The following is a 23,732-nucleotide window of genomic DNA, read 5'->3' on the forward strand; positions in this document are numbered from 1 at the left end:
TTAAGGGGTTAATGCATGTCGGCTCCTTTCTTGGGGGGGGAACCCATCCAATTCATCTTACCTTCCTTCTCACTACTTCCTATGTAAGTATCAAAAACAAAGTTCCTGCCCTGGGATTAGCAAGTGTGCAGAAATTCACACAGAGAAGTGCGTAGTAAAACTGGGAAGAGAGTGTTAGATGAAGCTTGTTGGAGATGGCTGTGATTGCTGCAGAGTTTCTACCCTGACCTGAAGCGCATTCAGTCAGTCTTCTCTTCTCAAACAGAAGGTTTTCATATCAAAGTGCAATATAATTGACTACTGAGGGAAAATAGGTTGGAACTTTTCTCTTACCGCCCTGTTTAGACAGAGGTCACTCCCTATAGAAACCAGTTTTTAAAGCTGTCACTTTACAGGCAACATGTCCCGTAACACTACTGCTACTGGCAAATGTAGCTTTTAACTGTTTTTTTCCCCCCTTACTTTATAAAGTGAAATTTATTTATTTTCTTAATCCATTTAATTTATGCTGAATAATATGAGATATGATTCACAGACTTTTTTTTTATTTTTATTAAGTGTAATTGTTTGTTTTTTTTCTAATCATTATTCAACACATTACGGATTGTAGAATCACAACTACGGTGACACTAGATTGTATATTTCCATGGGTCTTGTCGGCGCTTATCCGAGTTCTTTCCTTTCTGCTCTTAAAGTCATTGTCTACTCTTAGCAATGATTTGAGTTGTTTTGTTTTCCAAACAAGATTTAAAAACTAACATGTCTCAGAAGGAGAAATATTTAAGCCGAGCAAAAAAATTAGATTTTTTTTTGCATTAAATATGGTTGTGCACTTAATGTCATGTATGTCAACCACATAAATAAACTTCTTTGAAGACACCAGTGATTTATTTCTGACTTGCATAAGAAAGTTGATGCCTAAAGGGATGTCATAGAAAGTGCATTAGAGTCGTAGGTGCAAAGTAATTTCTTTAATTATAAATATAGATGGGGAAACCCATGCAATGTCATACATAACACATATACTTCACTTGCTTAAAAACAGGCCTTTTAAGCACAAGGCCGAAATCAGCAGCACTGAAAGGAGGAGAGAGAAGGAACAAAGGCTGCGTGTTTCAACTTTTTTTTTTTTGTTACAAGTCTGATCGTTGAGCATAGCTGGCTCTTTTTCTTTTTTTTTTTTGTATGATAAAAGTATCTTTAATCACAACATCGACCAAAAGCGGTGGGAAAGGCATCTTCGATGTCTCCCACATAAGTAATGAGGCCTGTGAACCGAGCTCAGCCATCTGTGTCAGAATATGCTTTTAATATATCAATCATTCCGAGCGACTAATGAATACATTGTCACCAAAGACGGCAATGATGACTTGACACACAGCCTAAAACAACCGGCTTCAGATAACCAAGATAACAAAAATATGTCTGGACTAGTCGGGTCATTCTTTTTCCGAAGTGAAAGCAAAACTGCATTTGAGCACCATAACATTTCCAGTTTGTACTTCAGGAGCCATTTCTGAGAACGAGTAAAAACCAGAGCATTTCTTTTTTTTTACACAAATATATACATGTATATATATTTAACTTAGTCTCTGGAAGTAGATTCTTCACTAATCGCCCCTTCAAACACTAGCTATATGCATTCTGAAGGCCTTTAGTTTTTGTCTTAAGTGAATTCCTCTTTGTAGCAGTAGATCTGTACAGCACACAGCTCATCCATGTAGCGTGGGAGAGTCCAGTCTGCTTCCTTCTGCTAAATGACTTGTTTCTGTGTAGCTTGGAAACTGATCTCAAGAGTCAGCAGTTGTCCAACACCTAAAGCAGCCGCAAGACAAATATACTTTACAGGAAAGCTTGAATTAACTGGAAGCGTCTTCTTGCATAATCCGAAACGACAGCACAGTTCAGACAAACTGGCAGCACATTGGTTTTTTTTTTGTTGCTGTTTTTTTTTTTCCCTGTTTGGTTTCATGCTGTGCTTCAGCTTAGTTTCGAGCATCTGTTTGCTGAGTGTCCAGCCTCTGGTAGCATACAGTCATGGAAGACAGAATTGCTTTAGCTTTGCAACGTTTTTTCATCTTCTTCCCCGTGTTTCTTGGAATCCTCCGTCGCTGTGACCTCACACTGGGGTCTTTTGTCTGTGAAACAAAGATAGACATACTAATTGGTGTTAGCATAAATAATTTGATCACTAAAGCAGATTTTGTGGAACTGTTGGAAAAACTGCATAAGTACCCCGACATAATATGTATGCCTCACATGTTTGCCACTCTTACAGACTCAACTCAACTGCTTCTCAAATATTGCTGCTCTGACTCGATATTGCTTGACCTCGCGCTGCGCTATGCAGATGCTTTGTCTGCGCCGACGAAGACGCACTTCCCTCGGTGTGCCAGATACCAGAAAGCGTGACCTAGTAAATGATTAGACTAGATAAAAGCTGTGGTAGAGGTTTGAACTTATCTAGGCCGTTGGTGAGTTGATAATTTAAAATTACAGTCACATTACAGCAAAAGTAATTTCCTGATGAGATTTACACACCCTTTATTGTGATACGAAGTGCTGTTCAAACCAGTGGAGGATCAGAGGTCACACGCGCATTTTAAAGATGTGGCAGAAAGTTATGTTCCTCAAAATCCTTTGAAGATCAATTTATACCATAGTCAAGATATTTTTTGTCGCCCAATAAATGCAAGTATTCCAAATGCTCTCAAAGCATGTTTTTTTTTTCTCAAGCTTATTGTACCATGAGAGTCTCATGGTACAATACCATGAGACTCATGGTATTGTCTCAATGTCATTTTATTACATTGAGACAATGTCATTTTATTAACCTCACAGGCAATCAAAGATACATTTATATCTGGTTAATGTAATCAACAAAACCAGGTGAACCAACTCCACACCTTAAAAATGCGGAGTTGGTTCCTAACCGTGTTCATTACTTTGACCGAGAGCAAATAAAAAAAAAAAAAGATTTTTTCTAAACTATGCGAGAATGTGAAGCAATAATATAAAGCCCGTCGAAGTACAAAGGCCTTGATTATGACTCAGACTTTTAACAATCAGCCTGAATCATCAAATCTCACTGAGATCCTGCGCAGCTAAAGCAGAAGTGTACATGACAGTGTAAAGAGAGGTTATCCAGGAACAATTAAAGTGTTATTTTTACCCTTGACGTGTATACTCAATACTATGTAGTTGGTATGTTAACTTATGGCTGCCAATGAAGTAAAGATCACACACACACACAAAATTATCACACGAACAAAAAGGCTGAGAAAATGATTTAAATTTTGATCCACTGCTCCTGCTACTTAACTGTCACTTCCATGGTGAGAATCGACTGCTAGTTCTATCTGACCTCACGTCAAGTTAGACTTGGCAGCAAACAGGCATCATATTTGAATGCACTGTCAGAATGAGCTGACAGTGAGTCACCTTCTTGACAAAGTGAAGAATAAAAACCTGCCAACATTCCTAGGTAGATTATAAATTCCACATCTCATGAAGAGATAAAAGCAAAAGAAACCCCTTCCTATGCCTTGTTTCCTGTTTCCCCAAAATAATAGAACATTAAAAACATAACAATAATGAGAAAGGAGCACTGAATTCTGCGGTACACTTACCACGTTTGCAGGACAAGTGCATCGTATCGAAGTTTGGACAGTATCGGCCAGCTTTGTCATGTTCTGAAGGTTTAGCCTCTGCATTTCACAGGCTTGACGGAGCAAGGTTTCCACAATATCCTGCGGGAATATAACATGAGTCATGGTCAAGGCGGATACTAAAAAAAGCTCAGATCTGCTTTTAAACACACAAGGAAAATACCCAGCTTTCCCTCCAGATATAGGGAAATGGAGAAAGTGAGAGGTTTGGACACTAATGCGTGCATGCTGCTATTGGCAGATTCACTGGAAAAGTGTCTGCTTGTATTGCGGTACTAGAGCTGCTTTGCACAAAAGTAGAAATACATAAGTGTGCTTTTATGTTCTGTGTCCCTATTTACATTTGAAGCAATGGACAGTAAGTCCAAAATTAGGACACACTGTTACGTAACAGTCAAAAAAAAAAAAAAAAAAATCAGTCACACCTATTCAGGGAACACCAAAAGGTGTGCCCAAATCTCTTGGGTGACACAGAAAATAACCATTACTCACAGCGTTCTCTGTTGTGCAGTTTGCTATTTTGTATTTCCGTTCTCGGCAGGGTAGGTTTTGCAGCTCGTCTCTCTTAAATGAATGAGAACACAACAGTGTTAGCATTACAAAAAAACAAAAAACAAAAAAAAAAACATTGGCTTTACATTGGCTCATGGTACAGTTTGTGAAAACGACACTTTTTCAGTTATATCCCTTTAGTCTGGTTTGTATTAATCTCCTAGCTGAAACAACATGACCCAGACAACATGATCCCATTCCAAGTGTCCTAACTGCATAACCTGTAAGTAGGCCTGTCGCAATAAACAATAAATCAATTAATTGCATGATGAATTAAAACAATCATTTTCATTTAACTTTAATCTCTTATCTCTACCAAAAATGGTTTTCAGTCTGGTTCGTTGCTCTCAACCAGAAATGGTTTCGAATGACTATTTTGTCTACATAGAGACTTTGTAATTCATTTTAGTTGTTGTGTCTGTTGTTTTGTTTGTTTGTTTTGCGTATTTCAAATGTCTTCTGGTTCCAGTGTTGAAATGCCCATGAGAATTTAAAGTTTATCGATATCTGAGAATGTGTTCTTGCATTATTTTGCCATTACCGTTACACTACTTAAAAATGGTCTCAAAACAATATTATTGTTCAACGCAAAAGGTACAGGGCCAACGTATTATCCAGCGGGATTTAGCGTGTTATGCCTGTAAGCAAAGCTTTAGTTTCCTTCATAACAAGTAGTGTGAAAAAAAATAAATCACCTGAACCTGAAATGTGTAATATTATGTTACATATGCTATTGTGAGTCTCTTCTTCAGCCTCAGCTCATGTGCTCCAACTTGTCTGCTGGTGTATTTTTTTGTTTTTTGTTCATGGAAACTACATTTCATAAAAAAAGGATTTATTAATTACAAATGTCACTGGGCTACGGCCTTGTGCTATTCTGGCTTTCTGATGCACAGACAATATACTTTACTTTAAAACAGCTCTGCCTGTGTGTAAGTGCCTTTGTTGTCCTGACAGAAAAATCCAAGCTGAAAACATTTTTTTTAATGTCTAATTGAATTTGACAACTATTTCCCCTTGTTTCTCATTTGTTTTCTCTTGTTTCTTGTATGTCTGTGTTTTTAAGCTCTAATTTCAAATTCTTACTCTTGACTTTTACGCAAAGCCCTTTGAACTGTCTTGTATGTGAAATGTGCTATACAAATAAATATAAAAGTAGAGGTTTTGTTAGGAGAGGCCACAATTGAATAGCAAAATAAATGTAAACAGGATGATTTTGATAACAGCTACAGCAAGATTTATAACGACAAAGCATTGAAATTTGAAACTAACAGTAAAAAAAAAAAAAATAAGTGGAAAGCACTTTGGTACTTATGCACAGGGTATTTTTTTTGGTATGTATTCTCTAAATCTGGAGAAACCTGGAGTTTATATATATATATATATATATGCACAGGGTATTTTTTTGGTATGTATTCTCTAAATCTGGAGAAACCTGGAGTTTACTATTATATATATATATATATATATATATATATATATATATATATATATATATATTGTTTTGTTTTTTTTTTACAAGCAGACGTTGCATGAATAACTTCCATAATTCTGTCAACACATTTACAGAATGACAGCTTCTGGAGTCCATCCATTTCCCCCCCATTCAAACTAGTTATTGCAGAGGAAAAAAATGTGTTTTTTCCATTGAAACACTGATAGACCAGATTACTCGTATTTCACCTTTCATATTCTAAATGTGACATAAAATACCCAAGCTGTTGAGAGGTCATGTTAGGTAAAAGTGGGAAAACGTATCACTTTCAGATTAATTAAATAGATCTTCCTTCTTACAAAGCAAAGAAACGGATAAGGCCATGCAGCGTTTGTCCCATTTTTGTATTTTCCTTGAAAGTGAGAGCCGATAACTCAAAATAAATAAAAAATATAAAAGCCCTAATTAAAGCTGCTCTTCTTTTCCTCTTTTTTTTTTTTTTTTAAATGCTTCATTTGTTTTTGCAAAACGACTTAATTCATACTTACAATATTGTCCATGTCCGTTTTCACAAATGCAATGAAATGGTTTCGAACTGCAGCCGGTTCAGCTTTACCCTCACAGGAGAGTGACGACGGTAGAAGCACAAGAACTAGGAGATTGATGCAAAGAAGATGCTGCATGGACAAAGTGTAGGGAAAAATGGGGAAGAAAGAAAGAAAGAGAAAGGTTAGTGTACAAGCAATGGGCCAAAAATACAGGTTGAAAACTGCCTTTTTATTAAATGTGCTGAGTGGAAGAAAGGGAAATTTCACATAGACGGTATCAATGCATGAATAAATAATGAATGGAACAGTTAGTAACCATCAAATGATGTCCAGGTGTTGCAAACTGCATTTACTGCATACTGGGAAGCCGGGAAGCGGAGAAAGCTGTTTGCAGTGAAAAACCCAAGTAAGCGCTGAAATATCAGGACATTATTTCTGTCAGTTAGCCTCTTGAAGTTCACTCAACCATGTTCAGATGAATGAAACACCCTCAGCACCATGCTCCCGAGAAAACGTGATGTACAAAAACTCCTCAAAGCAAGTCAACGTCTTCAAATATTTATCATTTCTAAAAAGAAGTTTGTCTTGCGAGGAATGCTAAATTAAACCTGACAGGACGAATTTATTCATTTTAATGCAGGGTTGCATGTGGAAAATAATAGATAATAATAAAAGACACATATTGCTCACTGTTTACAAAACTGACCCAAGGTTTCAAGTGACCTAAGCTGCTGTCCAAGTATGTCAGGCCAGCAGGGGGCCACCGAGTCCTCTGTAATTCTTAAACAGTACAGTAGCTCAGTACTTGTTTAGTCTGTAATGAAGTTAAAAACAAATATAATGCACATATACCTATGTCTATCTATATCTATATATCTTTACTTTCTGTTGTGTCTGAGGTGAGGTCATATTTCATGCTTACTGTAAATATTTGCATATAGCTCCACATTCAGCCTTAGGCCAACCCTAATAATTTATCATGTCAAGGCAGTACCATTTCATTCTTATGCAATGTTCTGCACAGCTACCAAAGCAAACTACAATATATGTATGTATCCAATAACTCAAGAAACGGTGCTATAAAAGGGATACAAGCTACGCAAACCAAAAAGAACAAAAAGTTAAATTTTGAAAAATATATTCTGTGGACTGACAAGGCAAAGTTGAACTTTTTTTTTTTTTTTTTTTACAGATGGAGAAAAATTAACTCAGCATTTGTGTTTAAAGCACATGCCTACATTTAAACATGATGGTGGTAATCATAAAACTGTGACTGCCCTGTTTGTGCTCAAAACCCCCACTGGAGGTATAACAAACAGTTCTACAAAAAAAAAAAAGTGAACCAACATTCCTCCATATCAATGAAAAAAAAAAAGACTCTAGTTTTTCCAAACGGTTAGTGACAGTAGTTGCTACCCAGGGTGGCAAAACCAGTTTTTCGGATAAAATTACAGTCAGATTAGTTCAGACACCCGTACTCCTCTAATAAGCACAATCATCATACGAAGACTGCTTTTCTTTTTATTTACAGTTTTTTTTGTCTTATAGCTCAATAGGAAAAGAGGAGAAATTGTGAAGTGGGCCCCATACGTGCAGCCGTTCCGTACGTCTTTACACCTCGATGTAAACTTAAAGACTTAAGCGCACTTAAGACAACGACCTTACACTGCAAACTGTCCTAAACGTGAAGGTAGCTCAACACTCTCATTCATATCATGAGAACATAACTTTGGCAGGACAGCCACGACGTTCCAGCAGTTAAAAAAATATACTCCTAATCTTCCCGAGGTGTGCGGTAATGACTTTAATGAGGCTTTCAGTCTCAAACGGAAACTGCGCACATATTAATCTGCTCCGCCTATCTGACTGTGTGACTTTGAATTGACAGTTGTTTCTGTTTCCCCCACAATGAACAAAAAATAAATCAAAGATTTTTCATTGCTCCTTTCACGCAAATATCTACCTGTGTGATTGTCTTATAACTTCAGGGTCGTAAATCTCAGCTGGTGAGGGTTATCAGTTGCGTCCACTATTCCGGTAAGCCGGCTAACGACATTTCCGTAAGCCAAATCCTGAAACTATCGGTTTCCTTCTGACTGGTAGATGGGAAGTTATTCATACGGAATTCCCCCGTTTAGAAAGCCACTTAAGTCGGCAATATATAGCGACTGCGCCAGTCGCTCGCCGGAGAAGTCTGGGAGACGGTTGCGCACGCTGGCGGCTCCGGGTAAGTTTCGCCTCTCTCGTTCTAAGTGCAAGTTTTCACCTAGCTAGACTTTGAGTGAGGAGTGTTTTCCTCATTTAAATCTCCGCTGTAACATAATGGTAACTTTGTCTGTTTTTTTTTTTTTTTTTTTTTTTTTTTGCTGCGCAACCATGAGCTATTCGGCTCTGTGCGTCACCACCAAATTGGTTTAGAGCGCTCGAGAAGCCCGGGCTTTACTCACCATTGGTCATTCCTCATTCATAGTCTCTGCGTGCTAAAGCTGGAAACGGACCCTGCTGGGCGCCTCTTCATTGCTGCTCAGATGATGAACCTGGGTGGCCTCAGAGAGTAGAAAGAAAAAAAAAAGAAAATAAAATAATAAAAAAAATGTCCTCATGACATTTCCCGTACGCAGTTCAGGAAATTACTGTCCGTTCCCACGATCTCCATTACGCAGCTCTCCAACTCGACAACGCGCATGTGACTGAACTTCCGTCCTCACTAGGAGAGAACTTTACAACCACATGCATAAGGTTCATCCTCCGAGTACAACAGTCTCTGCTGACATCACGATTTGATCTGCGAGAGAAATGAGTTTTGAGTGCCTCTGAGACTGTCATCGGCTCATGTTACGGGCTCCTGTCTTACTCTGAGCAAGCTGCAGGCGCTTTGCTGATGAACCGAGTGCTGAACGTGAGCCAAAAACCTTCATAAATCACACTCGTAGAGGATACAGGCGCTGCTGCGGAGTCCCACGCTGCACTATAAAATTAGTAATGCATTGTAATTCCTTTTCGGTCAAGTGTCATTCATTCATTAACCCGTGTAAGCATTATGTAATAGCAGACTATCTTATTATCATGATCAGTGCATGTTTTGGTTTGAAGCTTTCGTTTTATTTTATTTTATTTTTTTATTTTTGTGTAGCCTATGCACTCGGATCTTGAAAACGTGTAACATTTGCTGCTTCACGTCATAGTTCGCAAATTTCATGTCTGTAATATCCTGCTATTAATCAGGCATTGAAATATTATGTAAAAAAAAAAAAGGAAAAACCCTTTACAAGCTGGCAATGTGCAGAGTTCCTTATAAATCTAATGTACTCCATTGGACATTTATATTGTAGACCAAGTACTGTACTACATAATAGAGGAAGAAAAACATACATCTTCAAATTTGCTTTGGCAGCGCAGTATTCTGAGATTGGTGGAATAATTCTAATTCTTTGATTCTTTGATGTTCATCGTTCCGGTGGAGTCCTGGGTATGTCCATGGTTGCTGCCCTGCTGGAAACCAAGCCTCTGCCTCATGCTCAAGTCTTCTGCCGTCTCCAACGTGACTGCCCAGTGATTAGCTCCAGTCATCTTCCCAGCAACTTTTCTCCTATTGATGAATAGGAGAAAAGTTGATTCTGCCACTACCGTGTTTTAGAGTGCGTTTGTGATAAGGGTTTTAGGGTGCGTTTGAGATAAGGGTTTTAGGGTGCGTTTGAGATAATATGCTGTGTATGTTTTCTGTTACAAATAGGACAGAAAGTTTGACAAGTTTGCTGTGTCTTCTTTAAAAAAACACACAAAAAAACTCACCTGGTTAGAAAGCCTAAATATTTTTTAAGCACAGAATATAAAGTATTTAATAATGCCCAACTAATGTTGATGTTACAAAAACTCTAAACTTGTGTTTTCTCTTAAGAGCTGAGTCAGCGAAGTGATGAGTCATGAACGACGGAGGTAGCGGTTCAACGAATGGCAGACAGAGCATGAGAGACGGCCAGTGGCGCAAAAAGTGGGTATGCAGGGTATGCAACGCATAGGGGCGCAGCACCAGAGGGGGCGCCAAAACCCCGTCTGGAGGGGGCGGCGCGCCGATGATGTTTTCCCGTACACTAATGCGCGCCTTACGCTCCTTCACCTCGCGCACATAACGAGGTAAATGTAGCGAGTTTTACCCTTCACGTATCGTCGCCTCGGGGGGGGGGTGCTGAGTGAGCGTCGCTCCTTCACCCTGACGTTCCGTCCCTCGGTCGGGGGGGGGGCGCCGATCTATGTTTTTGCATCCACCTGAATAATGTGTAGTTGCGCCACTGGAGACGGCCACATAGATGCATCTCTGACCAACCAAGACACACCCACCAAAAACTCTGGCCGATCAAGACAACAAATGGGTTTGATCCGTAAAACAAAAAATCCTTTAATCTTTCTGCGAGGAAGATGTTTTGGATTGTTTACATTCCTTGGCAAATTCCAAGGCAGGAACAGCCAAACATCAAAACAATCCTCCAGCCTCAGAGTGAACTTTCACTCTGGACTAAGACCACCAGATTTTTTGTAAAATGCAGAGCTAAGAGTCGAGCTTGTCAGTAGATTATCCCACTCAGTTTTAGTGAGTCTAGGAAAGATGACGTCCTCAATTGCGTGTGTGAAACATGTACTGTAGGCCACCTTCAAATGTACGATGGTACAGCAAGTACAGAAATGTTTATTGGAACATTTTTGGGTGTCGTACATTACATACGTTGTCTTTCACTCAGAGACTCAACACAGAGCAGCTGAGTCAGATCAATCCAGAAGACAACAAGAGCAAACTGAAGTACATTTCTCTAAAATATGTTAGTTACTGGTAGAAGATTCAAGATTTTAGTTTTATGTTCCTAAACTACAGTAAATATAAAATCAAATTAAAAAAAATACAACGATAAAATTATTGTGCTTAATGTGTTAAAAGTGAGGTTTGCAGGAGTTCATCTCCTCTTTCATGTTCATTTACAACATAAGAAAACTTAGATACTAAACATAAACTTGAGCTCACTTTGTTTAAGATTCCTCTGCAGTGAAAAGTTCACATCTTTTAACAGAGGTGGAACAAGTCGTCGCACTGCATGTCTCAGGTTTTTCCACCCAAGTGTGGAGCTACGTGCAAAGTAAAAAGCACGAATGTTCCAAGTTAAGTTCAAAGTCAAAGTATGCGTGCCTCCAGTCAAAATCACAGTCCTAAGCTTTTCATTTTCGAGTTATTTGATCAGGTATGTCGATTTTCTGATATTTTTGAGATTTTAAAAGCGATATCAAAGTAAATGAATGTTTTGTAAAGAGGAATCATCAGAACATATGTTCTGAAGATGTTTTTTTTTTTTTTTTACAGTAAAAAAAATATCCAATTGAAAGGCCTCCAGTAGTTAGAAAATAATAAGAAAAATGATCCACAAGCAAAATAATCAAGTTTCTGTACAAAATAAATGTTGGCCAAGTGCAACAGTAAGAGCCTGTCAGCTCAGTGCTGTTTTACTATTTTTGGTTCGGGCTCAGAATCCAGAGACTTGGCATTTAGACAGTGGACTCTGTGACTTTCCAGACTCCATAACCAAATGAGTGAGAACAAAAACAATCTTTTATTACATTAACATTAGATCTTTTATTAGCTTTCACTCATCGTTCTTTGTGTAAGAAAGTCAGATGTTGCATCTTCACTTAAGATTTGAGCCTAGATGTTTTCCTCACTCTGATATTAATTCTTTGATGACGTTGTAGTTTTGGCGAGTAAATTAAGTCAATGCTCATTTTGTTGTGTTAGATGCATGAGTTATGAGAATGTACAAAAAAAAATTACTACAATTTAAGAAATCTAACTTTAACTGACTGAATACATGAATAAGCGATACTAAAAATAAAAGTGGCTCATCTGAACGAAATAATTTTAAAAAATGGTAACAGTTTGCCTCTTACAAATTTATACATACATACATATATATATTGCTCAAAAAAATAAAGCGAACACTTAAACAACACAATATAACTCCAAGTAAATCAAACTTCTGTGAAATCAAACTGTCCACTTAGGAAGCAACACTGATTGACCCGACGAGGGTCCCCGTTGTCAATCAGTGTTGCTTCCTAAGTGGACAGTTTGATTTCACAGAAGTTTGATTTACTTGGAGTTATATTGTGTTGTTTAAGTGTTCCCTTTATTTTTTTGAGCAGTGTATATATACAAATAAATAAATATATATCCTATAACCTGACAATAACATAAAAAAGCAAATATTGCATCTATGGCATATTAACTAAATCAAATAAAGAGCACACAAACATATATTGTTATGTTTTTTGTTAATTTGCTCTTATCTGACTTATATAAATTTTCTGCATTGTGTGTCGCTCATTCTTCTTTTTCCAACTTTGTGCCTACCTACCTTGTAGAAGTGGATGGCAGAACCTCTCCCCTCCCTTTGGCTTCGTTGGTGTCATTGTAGCATGCAGAAGAAAACCAGGTAAATAATACGGCACATCCAACATTCTTGTAGCAATAGGAGAAGGAAAGAGGAGGAAAGTTGTTAAATAGTGGAGGATAACCCATTCTAGGACACTTAATGCTTTTCCCTGACACACCTTTTTTTTATTTGGTTAAGATATTTAGTGGTATAAAAAAGAAAGTGTTTTTTTTTTTTTTTTGTGACTTAATAATAATAATAAACACCTGGATTTAAAAACTGCGTTTTGTGTTCGCTTGTGTTCTCTTTGAGTAAATTGATTTGGTGCTCCAAACACTCATATGTGACAAACATGGATAAAAACAAGGTCAGGAAGGTGACAAACACTTTTTCACACCACTGTAAATCTTTTCAAGTCAAAGTAAAGTCACGAATTATTGGCGTAAAAGTCTTAAGTCAAGTCCAAAGTATTTTGCATCAATCAAGTCTAAAGTCATTGAATTTGTGACTCACCTTTGGTTATTAGCAATAATCATTTTGAGTATCCAGTATAACTTTTTACACTGGCAAAGGCAGATGTTGTTGTTGGCATCTGCCAACAACAAAACATCTGTATTTAAAATATTAAATATTTAAAATATTAAACTACAATAAACAAGATCAGTTCTTAATATTGTTTTTTTTCTTGATTTAATGATTTTGACCTTTGATCTGCTCTCCTGAAGTCATTCATTTGTCCTTTGGAGCGATTCAAATAATAAAATAGTGAACTTAAGCAGATAACAGCCATGAAAGCTAAAGCAATAAATACCAATAATGCGTGACAGTCGGTGAGTCTTTTTGTGTCACATGTTGAAGTGAGTGCACACGTCATTAGCTCTGTTTTTTGAATCAAAACTCAACATATTAATTTGATGCAGCCAGTCTTAGCTTATGAATCCATCTGGAAGAGCTTCACTATGGTTAGCTTTTTTAGAAAAAAAAAAAAAAAAGACTTGGAGTCTGAGTATAGTTGGATTATGCTGTGTTTATCAATGTCTGAATGGAAATTATGGCTAATTGTAGATTTGCTAAACAATGTCAGGGTTGGAGAAATAAAAAAACAAAAAAAAAAAGATATCTTAGATTTTGGATGATTTTCATGGACTTTAAACTGATTCATCTTCTAATACAACATGAATATTCAGGAAGATGTGCTTTAACATCTGTCATTCTAAGACACTTGAATTTTAAGAGCCATGAGTGCAGATCTGATAAATCTTTCACCCTGCAACTCCCTGCTATTATTAACTTCCATGTCCCTTGGCCTGGAAGTGTAACTACATGTGAACGGATTACAAATGGCATTTTTGCAGAGAGCGAATACGTTGTTGGAATAAAAAACGTGCTACGTGGTTGGAGCCAAGTATAACATCTGGAAAGTAATAACTCAAAAGGTTGTTAAACTGTTATATAATTTGATTGTGTCCTCTGCAAGGCCAAGCGTTATTCCAGAGTCCTCCTACTAATGCAGAGCAATACTGTTTTTATGTTGTTTTTTTTAGTTTTGTAAAGGATTAATAATGTTTTGGCTTCTGAATTCAAACAGGTGGGATGGTGCAGATTTTAACCATGATAAAGGCTCTTTGACACTGCAGCAGACTTTCTGTCTCCCACTGTGTTTGTCTAGAGATACACGAGAACTTCCTTGAATTCAGCAATTTAGGATGTTTTCACTGTATTTGATGCAGCCAGAACAAAGGTCATTGCTTCTATCTGCTGTCTTTAAACGTGGAGCGCTCGAGCCGCTGATGAATTACTGAGAGAGCGCAACGGGTCTGCATCGTTTCCTGTCGGCTTTGTTTAAAAATAGTTATGCTTTTGACAAGGAAAAAAAGAAAAGGCATAGATTTAGTTTGACCAAGACAAGAAGGATCAGATGTTTTCCCAAAGCGACCCCTGTTCATTGTAATATCCTTGCTGTATTTTCTTTTTTTTTAGGAAGCCATGCTGCCTATTAACATACCAGCATTTGTCTCCTGGTGATTATACTTTGCTGATCTTCAATAAATAGAGTTATTAAAGTGTGCGCCGCGTGCACGCCCGTGTGAGCCGGGGTGGCGCGTTTGATGTGAGTTAGAGTATCACAGGCTGCAGTAATTAAAGACATCCATCAGATTATGACAAGAGTTGCCAGAAAGCGGGTGCATCGTGGGACCCGAAACGTGACCGGCGTAACCAAGAAAGCAAACATCCTGAAGATGTTCCCCAGCAAGATACGTCTTGTTTCCTTGTGTGTCGTGATTCATTTAGAAACTATGTGCGGGATTTTGCACAGTGATGGAGCGACTCTAAAGGTGCTCAGAATCGCTCCGTGGCGGCTCGGATTCATTCTGCGTTTCCCTTGTTACGTTTCTTTTCTCGTTGTGCAGCGCCGAGTTTGTAGAGCAGAGAGTTTTCTAAGACGTTTGAGAGTTATAACTGTTCCCTGGCGTTTGCTTTGGGTACAGTTATGTTCTAGATGGACGCGTGCTGGTTGTGTATTAAAGGGGGCAGATGTTGATGGTTTACACGTTGCCGTACATGCTGCACTGCATGTGCTGTGGGCTTTCTATGTCTGGAATTCTATCTGTTCATCAACACCTGCACAAGATCTATGACCAAACATAAAGTATTTAAAATAAGATAAAGATGCTACATTTAGGGCTGCTGGTACAAGAGGGAATTTTTTATTTATTTTTTTCTAAAGAAACTTGTCGGAAGTAATCTAAGAAAACAAACTCTCAGTGAAAGGATTTAAGACGCATTCTCAAGTCAGAAGTGTCGGATAGCTCTTTGGCTCAAGGCCTATTTTCACTTTAACCAATGTCATTATGCTGGGAAATGTCTAATACGAAAGCAAATTGTAATCGGAAACTGATCTGAGTATTATAATTTATATAACTTATCGTTTAGTCTGGACTCTGGCCACCTTGACTAAATACTCGACAATGATTTTCAGGAAGAATCAGGCTGAGAACAGGTCTGTTGTCTAAAAGGTCTCTCAGGTGTGCACTGCGTTTGTGTTTCAGTTTGTTTGTGACGGTGCTTCTTGTTGCCTTCCGGTTTGGTTTGCTTAATTGTCCGTGCTCGAGTAAAGCTTGTTTTATCTCATGAGATCAAGAGTGAGCAGCGACTTGCACATGGTTGGACTTTGTGTTTTAGGGATCTCGTTCAAATGAATGGCTGACTACTTGATGGTCTCATGTCAAACCTACTAAACTGAAGGTGGCAAAACAGAAAACAAGTAGATAAATAAAGCACCTAGAGTCTTTGATGCAGTAAAACCTTTTTGTTGTGGATAAAATTTGCCTCTGATCTTAAGCAAAAGCGAAGCCAAACTTTGAAGGCATCAATTAATCACAGAGTTTGGTATAGGGAAACTTTTATACAGGAACTAATCTCCAAGCAATGGCTGATATGCAGTCTTGCTACATATTTTTTTTGATTTTGGTTTCTTATGTTTAACGATTCCTGCTTTCAGAGAAATTGTTCCTGTTAAAAAATACAGTAAATGAAAAAGGCAAGTGGGTTAAAAAAAGAAAAAAAGGGGGGAGGTGGGAGCTAGTGTTAAGGTAAAAAAAATATTTGAAATCCCAGTACTTTATTCTTACTCGATTTTAGTGAACGCATTTGAGCTTTTGCGAACAGGGAACTGAGGGATATCTCTACAAAGCTTTGTAGGTTATTTGCTATGCACTCATTAGTCACGATGAGGTCCACATATAATTCTTACAGTGAAAACAGTGACCTGTCTTTTGAAGTATTCTTACTACATAGTTAGCCCCCATATGCACAAGCAATGAGGGTGTGAAATGGCTCCTTTGGACACGTTCTCCTTTATAGTTTGCAGCTGCAGTTCTGCATCCAACCTGACGCATGAGAAGCAAAACAAGCCTTGGAATGTTTTATCTTGGTCTTACAAAAAGTGTGGTAATTTTACCAGGGCGGTATAAATTCTTTAACCACACTGAAACAACACCTCCCTTACTCCCTGCTTACGGGACTTTGTCTGGTGGCCGGCGTACGCCATCATGTCAGCCTCTAATAATGTACACCGTGTTGATAAATGACGGTTAAGTAACTAAGTGTTTTGCTTGGTTATTTGCTTCATTTTTAAACGTGTGTACTTTTTCACTTACTCAGCTCTGAGTGGCATGTGTTTGGAGTGTGAGCTGGACGTGTTTGTTTACCTGTTGCCTGAGTTGCAGACCTTCCACCTGGGGGTGGGTGTGGCTTTGGCAGAGCGTTGCAGTCGCACCTGTTTGCAATCTCCTAATCCGCCTCTGAGTATATAAGGAGCTGTCTGACAATCTCGCCATGCCTCATGGCCAAACATGCTGGTTAGAAATGAGGTCATATGCTAACCTTTTCTAAATCCTACTTGAGCAGTCCAATGTTATCCCGTTCTCCATATTTTTTCTGAGCTAAAGGTCAAAGGAAAGACTCCCGGTTCTATCTGAAGCCCCAGACCCAAGGCGCTTACGTTTCTGAGCCAGACTCGGATCTTTCTCTCAATGAGCAACAGCCGTCTTGCAGGTGTGCTGAGCCAGAGATCATCCTCTTACCCAAAACACCTCCTTTAGTTATCACTTTGAGAGAACTTTTTCCTTTTCACAGCCAGAACAAACCCAAACACTGATAATCTCTTCAATAAACTATTTAAAGATGGGTTTTCTTCTGTGGGTTTGTCCTGCATGCGGATCAGGGAATGACCTCCAATCGTGATGGAGTGATTGCATCTGTAGTTTTCTTTAACAGGAAAATTTTTTAGCACACACATCTCTCCACCCTGTCTAAATACAACATTTTGTTTTGATTTATATATGTAATGAAGTTGCAACCTATGGAGAAATGTTGTGGTCTAAACTGTTTGAAATTTTTTTTTTACATTTTCTTTGCAAACAATTAAATCTGAACATACAAAGGCAAATATGCACAGGGAAATTTTTTAAATTGAAGGTTGGCAAACTAAAAACTAGGCAATCATTAAATGCACAGCTAATGGAAACGGAGAACTCCAGTGTGCCTGGTGTGCACAGCAAGAGAGGTTCTGTATGCAGCTTTTGATAGCGAGAGACAGGAAGGCGTGACTTTACTGGAATGCATTGTTGCCCAAGTTTCCAAAATGAAAACTACATCTCTGTGACCATTTCCCGTAAGCTGTGGCGCAACATATTTTATGAATGAGAGGTCTGACACTTTTTTTTTTTTTTTAAAGGTTTTTCAAGGTGAAGCTTTATTGGAACCAATGCTCCATTTAGCAGAATTAAAAAAATTTTTGTCTGCTGAAGACAAATCTGGTCTGCTACTGAGTAATGGCTTGGAAGGAAAAAAAAAAAGTTTGTGTGCATATACATTTCATCTTTAAAAGCTAAAAGTTTCTGTGCATACATTGTACTGTATGTTCAACTCACATGCCACACTAACTTTCTGCTGCAGGTGCAGCGCCTGGCGCTGTGTGGAAAAGTTCAAGTAGACTTGCGTCACTGCACTTGACGGAAGTCTGCATGCTTCCCACTCGAGGATTCTCCTCCTGCAAAAAGCAAACTCATGCACCTATTGCAAACCTCCTCACTCAGTCCAATTATGCTCTGCAAAGAGCTTATCCACATAAGTAAGTCTGCTGATATTATTTGCAATACTTTTTGTTTTTTGCAGCCCCTCTCCCATACATCCTACCAAAAGTTTTTTTCGAATATCTATTTCATTGTGTGGGAACCATGCCCAGCTTGCTAAGTTTGCGCAAGTATTTCTTCTAAGTTAAGAAAAAAAAGGAAAACTTTTTTTTCTTTTTTATGTTCCTCATTCTTTTTCTTGTTTCGTTATATGGAGCATACCTTCATGTTTCAGTCACGCTGAACTGTCTTTATAACTTGGTATGTGAAAGTGTTCTGCATGGATTAAACCAAATGCATCAGGTTATGCCTTGGCATGATGGTTTGCTAAATAATTCATCATTCCACTATGACTTAATGTCTCCTTTTTTTTTTCTTTTTTTTTTGAATAAGTGTTAATGAAATAATAAAACTTTAATGTCTTTGTGTGCAATTGAATCAAAGTAAAGTGTGTTGAGTCTTTTTTTTTTGGGTCAATTAGTGCACAAAATAAAGCGTCTCTATGGAAACAGCTTTTGTCTTCCTTTGTTATAGCATTTAGCACATGCTTGATGAAGTGGATTCACCCACCGGTGCACAGCAGTATGGAAGGCATCGTTTTATGTCCATGTATTTGCTCTTTGTAATAATGGCGTATATTTACCTTTCTATAAGCGATTTACGCTTTGACTGGAAAAGATTTTACAGAGAAGTTTGCTCATTTTGACACGACGCGTGGCGCCATCTAGTGGTGAAAGATCGGAAATTAAGATCAATACTTTAATACAGCTGAACGAATTGGAAAGAATCAGACAAATATAAGTAAAAATGGGTAGATACACAAACATCAAATAGTGTTAATTTTAATATAAGTACAGATATTAAAAAATGTTTCTACTAATAGTAATACAAATTTTACTGCATGCATTATTCTGTCTGCCGACTATTGCAGTGTTATAGTGAAAAAAAATAACAAGTGCTTAATAAAAAGTCATTTAGAAAGACAAGAAAATGAAATCTCCTGTTGGACTGCAGTCAAGTCCTCACACTCCCCTCGTTCAGGTACAGAAAAGAAAACAGATCTTTGTTTTTGTGCTGCAGGTAAAATACCGTCGGGGATCATGATGTTCCTGACAGTGAATGGTGCACACCTTGTTGCACAATTACTCTAACTTACCTCCATAGTAGAAATAAACTAGGACAAAGACGTTTTCATAACAGACATGATATTTAACACTGCCAATCCTGACTGAGTAATAGATTTTGAATACTCTTTAGGGTTTCTTTTCAGAATCGCTATATGCTGTCTTCTGTATATATCAGTTTTTCTACTCCTTTTGCCACCATGCAGTTCTCCCCCCCCCCCCCCCCCCCCCACTACTCTGCTTCAGTAATTCACACCTGCTGTGTTGGATGTGACCAAGTTTAAGTTGGTGTTTATTCGTGTTGGTTTTAGGACAAATCAGGAAAATGTTCCTTTGCGCTATCTGAATTGACAATGGATGTTTTTAAAGAATTCTACAATTGTTGAACTGACATTGGAAGAATGTTAGCGAGATGGCTTGGACTATCTGCTGCAGGATTCACAGGTTAGTTAAAAATAATACACTTTTGTTCTTTTAAAGGTTTTTTGGGGGTTAAAATAAAAAGAAAAACAGAAATTGGCCACAAAAGGAAAATAAATAAATAAAGAACAAGTCCACCCATCTGAGTCAGCAGCTTTGACATGATACAGCCACGCATCTGAAACACTCAGCAAATGATGGGCCTTGTGAAGCCATGGTGGAGGTGTAATAGGCAGACAAATCCAGAAATCCAGAGGTTGGATTGGGGCTGTGGAAGGATGATGGAGTAGGTCAGGTGATATTATCATCTTTATAACCATAACTGGGATCTGGTTGCCATGGAGTGTGTAGGAGGAGAGTTGGGAGAGGGGAGGGGGGTGACATGGGGGGGAGGCTTGGGAAGTGGAAGTGTGCCAAAACACAGGTGGGGGGTGGAAGCAGTTGTGATGCAGTATTTTGTTAAGAGAATCTCCTTCAAAACGTCATATCACGTGATCCAAATGCTCTAAACAGCACTAAAATTAGGATGTAACTATATGTTTAAGTTTTATTGGAGGATCTTGGATCTTGTATTAATCAAAGTAAAAAAATAAATAACAAAAATACATATACAATAAAGATAAAACAGTTAATTGCATGTGCACATGTCCGGCACAAAGCAGGGAAACAGTCCTCGGTTGGAGTAACTGGCTCCTGTTGTGTTACGGAACAGTGCAGTCACGATCCACACATTAAGGGATTTTTAAAAAGGCGCTGCTATGTGCGTTAGGCGTCTCCCCAGCCCGTCTTCTTTCTGGCCTGAAGATGTCGCTCTGTCACCTCCTATGAAAACCGCCGCTGCACGCGCGGGCGTGTGCGCGAGCGACGGGCGAGAGCGAGACGGAGCGCCTCTGTCTGCCTCCTCTCCGGTGGCGTTGCCTCCGTGTCGCTGCAGTGCTTTTGCTGCGCTCCTTTCCTATCCGTCTTTCTTTCTTTCTTCTCCTCTGCTACACGCGGGCTCATCTCTTCCTTCTTTCTCACCTGCATCTCCTTTCCCCTCCTCCCCGTTTTCTTTCTCCCCCACCCCCCTCCTCCCTGCGGATGCCTTTAGCCTCTCGCACCCCACCCGCACGCAGCATCCCGGCAAATGGTCCTTCCATCCACAGCGACTGTGGACGCAGGACGCAGAGAAGAGGCGCACCTTTCCGTTTTGATCTGATCTGAGCGCCACTGCGGATTGACTTGGAAGCGGGGCGGATCGGACACCGTTGGGTAACGAGCAGAAGCTTGAAAGCGCGGCCAAAAAAAAAAAAAAAAGAAAAAAGAAAAAAAAAATCTTATTTGGGTAAGTCATCGCGCTTATCTCCCAGCTATGAGATTGACTGGAAAGAAGCTGTCAGCTCAATAAACGCGTGTGTTTGAAGTCTGCTGTTTGGTTCTCGCAGTCTAGAAATCCGACCTGAGTTCAGGATCATTTACTAAAGGTGATTTATAGACACTGCGTTTGCATGCATGGTGCTGGTGTTTTTTTTTCTTGTAACAGCTTTACTGTGAAGCCTCTCTCGGTGAAATGCATCCAAACCTACTCAGGTTGTGTTCAAGACACGATATATTTTGGCTCCACATGGATGCTGACCTAAATCTACAACTGGATGTGCGTAAAAGTGCTCCGAAGCCTGAGAAGACGCCATGTAAACAAAGGGGGGGTCGCTTATTCATGCTCTTCCAGTTGACCAAATTCAGGTAAAAGCCTCTTTCATAGTCAGAAGTGATGTTGCTCAAATCTTTAGAGTTCTCTGCTGTCGTAAATGTTTGCACAGTTATCCTCACTTATGGCTGGGAAGTTTTGTGTGGATCTGTCGTAGATTAAAGCAGAGCTTTGAATCTGTACCTTCACCCACTCTTTGCTTGTGGCTCTCTGATCAATAGACATTTCCAGGAGGGGGACTGAGCACTGGCAGTTTGTCAAGGGCACACAGCATATCTAGAAGATGAGGTGGCGGAGAGGAGGAGGAGGAGGAGGAAGAGGGTTCAGCTGCTGTGAGGACATGATGCAGGTCCACGTTCAAACTGATGTATGTCAGATCCTGGGATAGAGAGTGATTGATGACTGATACGTGGATACGGAAGGAGTGAAAACGGTGACAGTGAAGTGCATTCTCCTTTCTGTCTTTTGTTTTTTTTGTTTCCCCCCCCCTGTGTTGGTATAAACTTTGAGCCGATATCTGCAGATGAAGCAACTTTCTCCCTGCCAGGTAAGCAGCTGTGAGACCAGGAGAATGCAGTCATGTTCGATTCTCCTCAAACTGACCTCTGATGATGCCATGAGGGGACAGAGCTCCTCGATCTGCTTAAAAACAGCATGTCGGCGCTTTTCTTAGCACTTCAAGAGACGACCCTGACATTACCCCCTCCCCGAGCAACACGTCTTCAAGGAACTTCTGATTTATTATTATTATTTATTTTTTCTTCTTATTGTTAAAAGGGTAAGGAGCAGTACAAAGGAGCCTATCACTGTGGGAACTGTCTCAACAGTTCTCGTGCAATCGTTCTCCTTTAAAACCACAGGCATAGACACTTCGCCCTTTCTCCAAATTTCCTAAAGATTAGCGTCTTTTATGTCCCGTAAATGTCTCCAGTGGGCATGAAAAGCCTCGTCCTTCATCGCGGACACAGATTAAGCTAATTCACACAGCAGCGCAGGCCTAATGCCTAATCACTATGCTGCGCTGGCAGAACAGAACAGTCTTTCTACTGTGGCTGCCAGGAAGGGAGAGAGAGCGAGAGGGAGTAAAAGAGGGAAGGAAGGCTTGCCGCCAGTGCCTATTGATCGGATGGAGGGGATACTGTCAGGCGACCACGGGATGGAGTGCTGACGACGGTCCAACGAGCCACTGTGATGAGCTGGCCCGGCAGTAGCTTTTACACACCGAATAATGCTGATGTTAGGGGAAGAGTTTAAATTATAGTTGTCCTCCAGAACAGGGTCAGGAAGGATTTGGAAAATGCTGCATTTTAGTCATGAAAAGGGATGTATTTAATCGACGAAAAAATAAATAGTCAAAGTCAGGTCTGGCGCGTTGCTCTGATCATGACCAATCTTTTGTCAGCGTTAAACCACATCTGGTCCTCAAGGCTGACTATTTGTCAAGTCAGTAAACAGTGAGCTCAGTGTGAAATATTCATTATTTCAGCCTTGATTTTTTTGCCCTTGAGGAACTGAAAGCTGCAGTAGAGCTTTACTTATTCTTTATATATATATATTTTGTAACCATATCATATTTAACTTGTGTTCAAAAGACTAATGGGTTCCCAACTGTGCTCAAAGCTTTGAAATGACTGAACACCAACCTATAATTTTCAGTGTGACTTTTTTTTTTTGCCACATCAAGAACTTCTGGCATTCATTAAAAGCTTGGCCTTTCACCAAAGTTCAAAGAGGCCATATGGTTATCCTACTTCGTGTTTCAGTCAAGATACAAGCTTCCCTCCAACCTAATTTGATTTGGAAATACTCTTGAAACTTTCAACTAAAAAAAAGCCAAAAAAAACAAACAAAAAGCAAACAGGGTTGAAATATTAATAGATAAGTGCAGTTGCATCAATGAGATTTTAAAGCTACACGACACAAATATTCACTCCTTTCATTGAGTTGGACATTCCGTACAACTTAAACAATTCACTCACGAAAGACAGAACTCTGACAGGAGAACAAATGTTGAACTTTTTGATGCCGGTGAGCTGAGTTATCTGCTTTTTGTTCTTTCATCTTTCTCCCAACGTTTCACTTTTGTGTGATGTTTTCTAGCCCGAGGCGGCTAGCTGGCATTTAATCCACACTCGCAGACTTTATTGATTGCATATTCATGGGACTAGGCCGGATGCTAATTGGCAGCCACAATGTGATCTTTAATCAGATAAAGTGATGCTTATGTTAGTCATGAGTGGCTAAAAAGG

General features: G+C 39.1%; 2 protein-coding genes and 1 long non-coding RNA gene across 8 annotated transcripts in view; 2 read left to right on the plus strand and 1 right to left on the minus strand.

Moving 5' to 3' along the window:
• Positions 1–956: 956 nt before the first annotated feature.
• Positions 957–8,277, minus strand: LOC103482520 (uncharacterized). Its single transcript, XM_081601617.1, has 5 exons — positions 8,167–8,277; positions 6,204–6,332; positions 4,161–4,232; positions 3,630–3,749; positions 957–2,138 (listed from the first exon to the last, which is right to left on the minus strand). Exons 2-5 carry the CDS (start codon positions 6,213–6,215, stop codon positions 1,986–1,988), a joined length of 357 nt encoding a protein of 118 aa, XP_081457743.1. The 5' UTR covers positions 6,216–6,332; positions 8,167–8,277; the 3' UTR covers positions 957–1,985.
• Positions 8,278–10,490: 2,213 nt separating this feature from the next.
• Positions 10,491–18,761, plus strand: LOC145549380 (uncharacterized). The gene is made up of 2 exons (XR_014085331.1): positions 10,491–10,573; positions 12,606–18,761. It is a non-coding gene; the product is annotated as an uncharacterized LOC145549380 (long non-coding RNA).
• Positions 18,762–20,361: 1,600 nt separating this feature from the next.
• Positions 20,362–23,732, plus strand: part of ctnnd2a (catenin (cadherin-associated protein), delta 2a) — a 229,647-nt gene continuing 226,276 nt past the window's right edge. For 2 of the 6 annotated variants that reach the window (XM_081601618.1, XM_081601620.1), the window contains exon 1: positions 20,364–21,120. The gene's annotated coding sequence lies outside the window, so the exon portion shown is untranslated. The other 4 variants (XM_081601621.1, XM_081601622.1, XM_081601623.1 and 1 more) reach the window with 4 other exon arrangements.

The sequence above is a fragment of the Poecilia reticulata genome, chromosome 20, assembly GCF_904066995.2.
Source record: "Poecilia reticulata chromosome 20, P_reticulata-male-v2, whole genome shotgun sequence".
NCBI classification, from domain to species: Eukaryota; Metazoa; Chordata; class Actinopteri; order Cyprinodontiformes; family Poeciliidae; genus Poecilia; species Poecilia reticulata.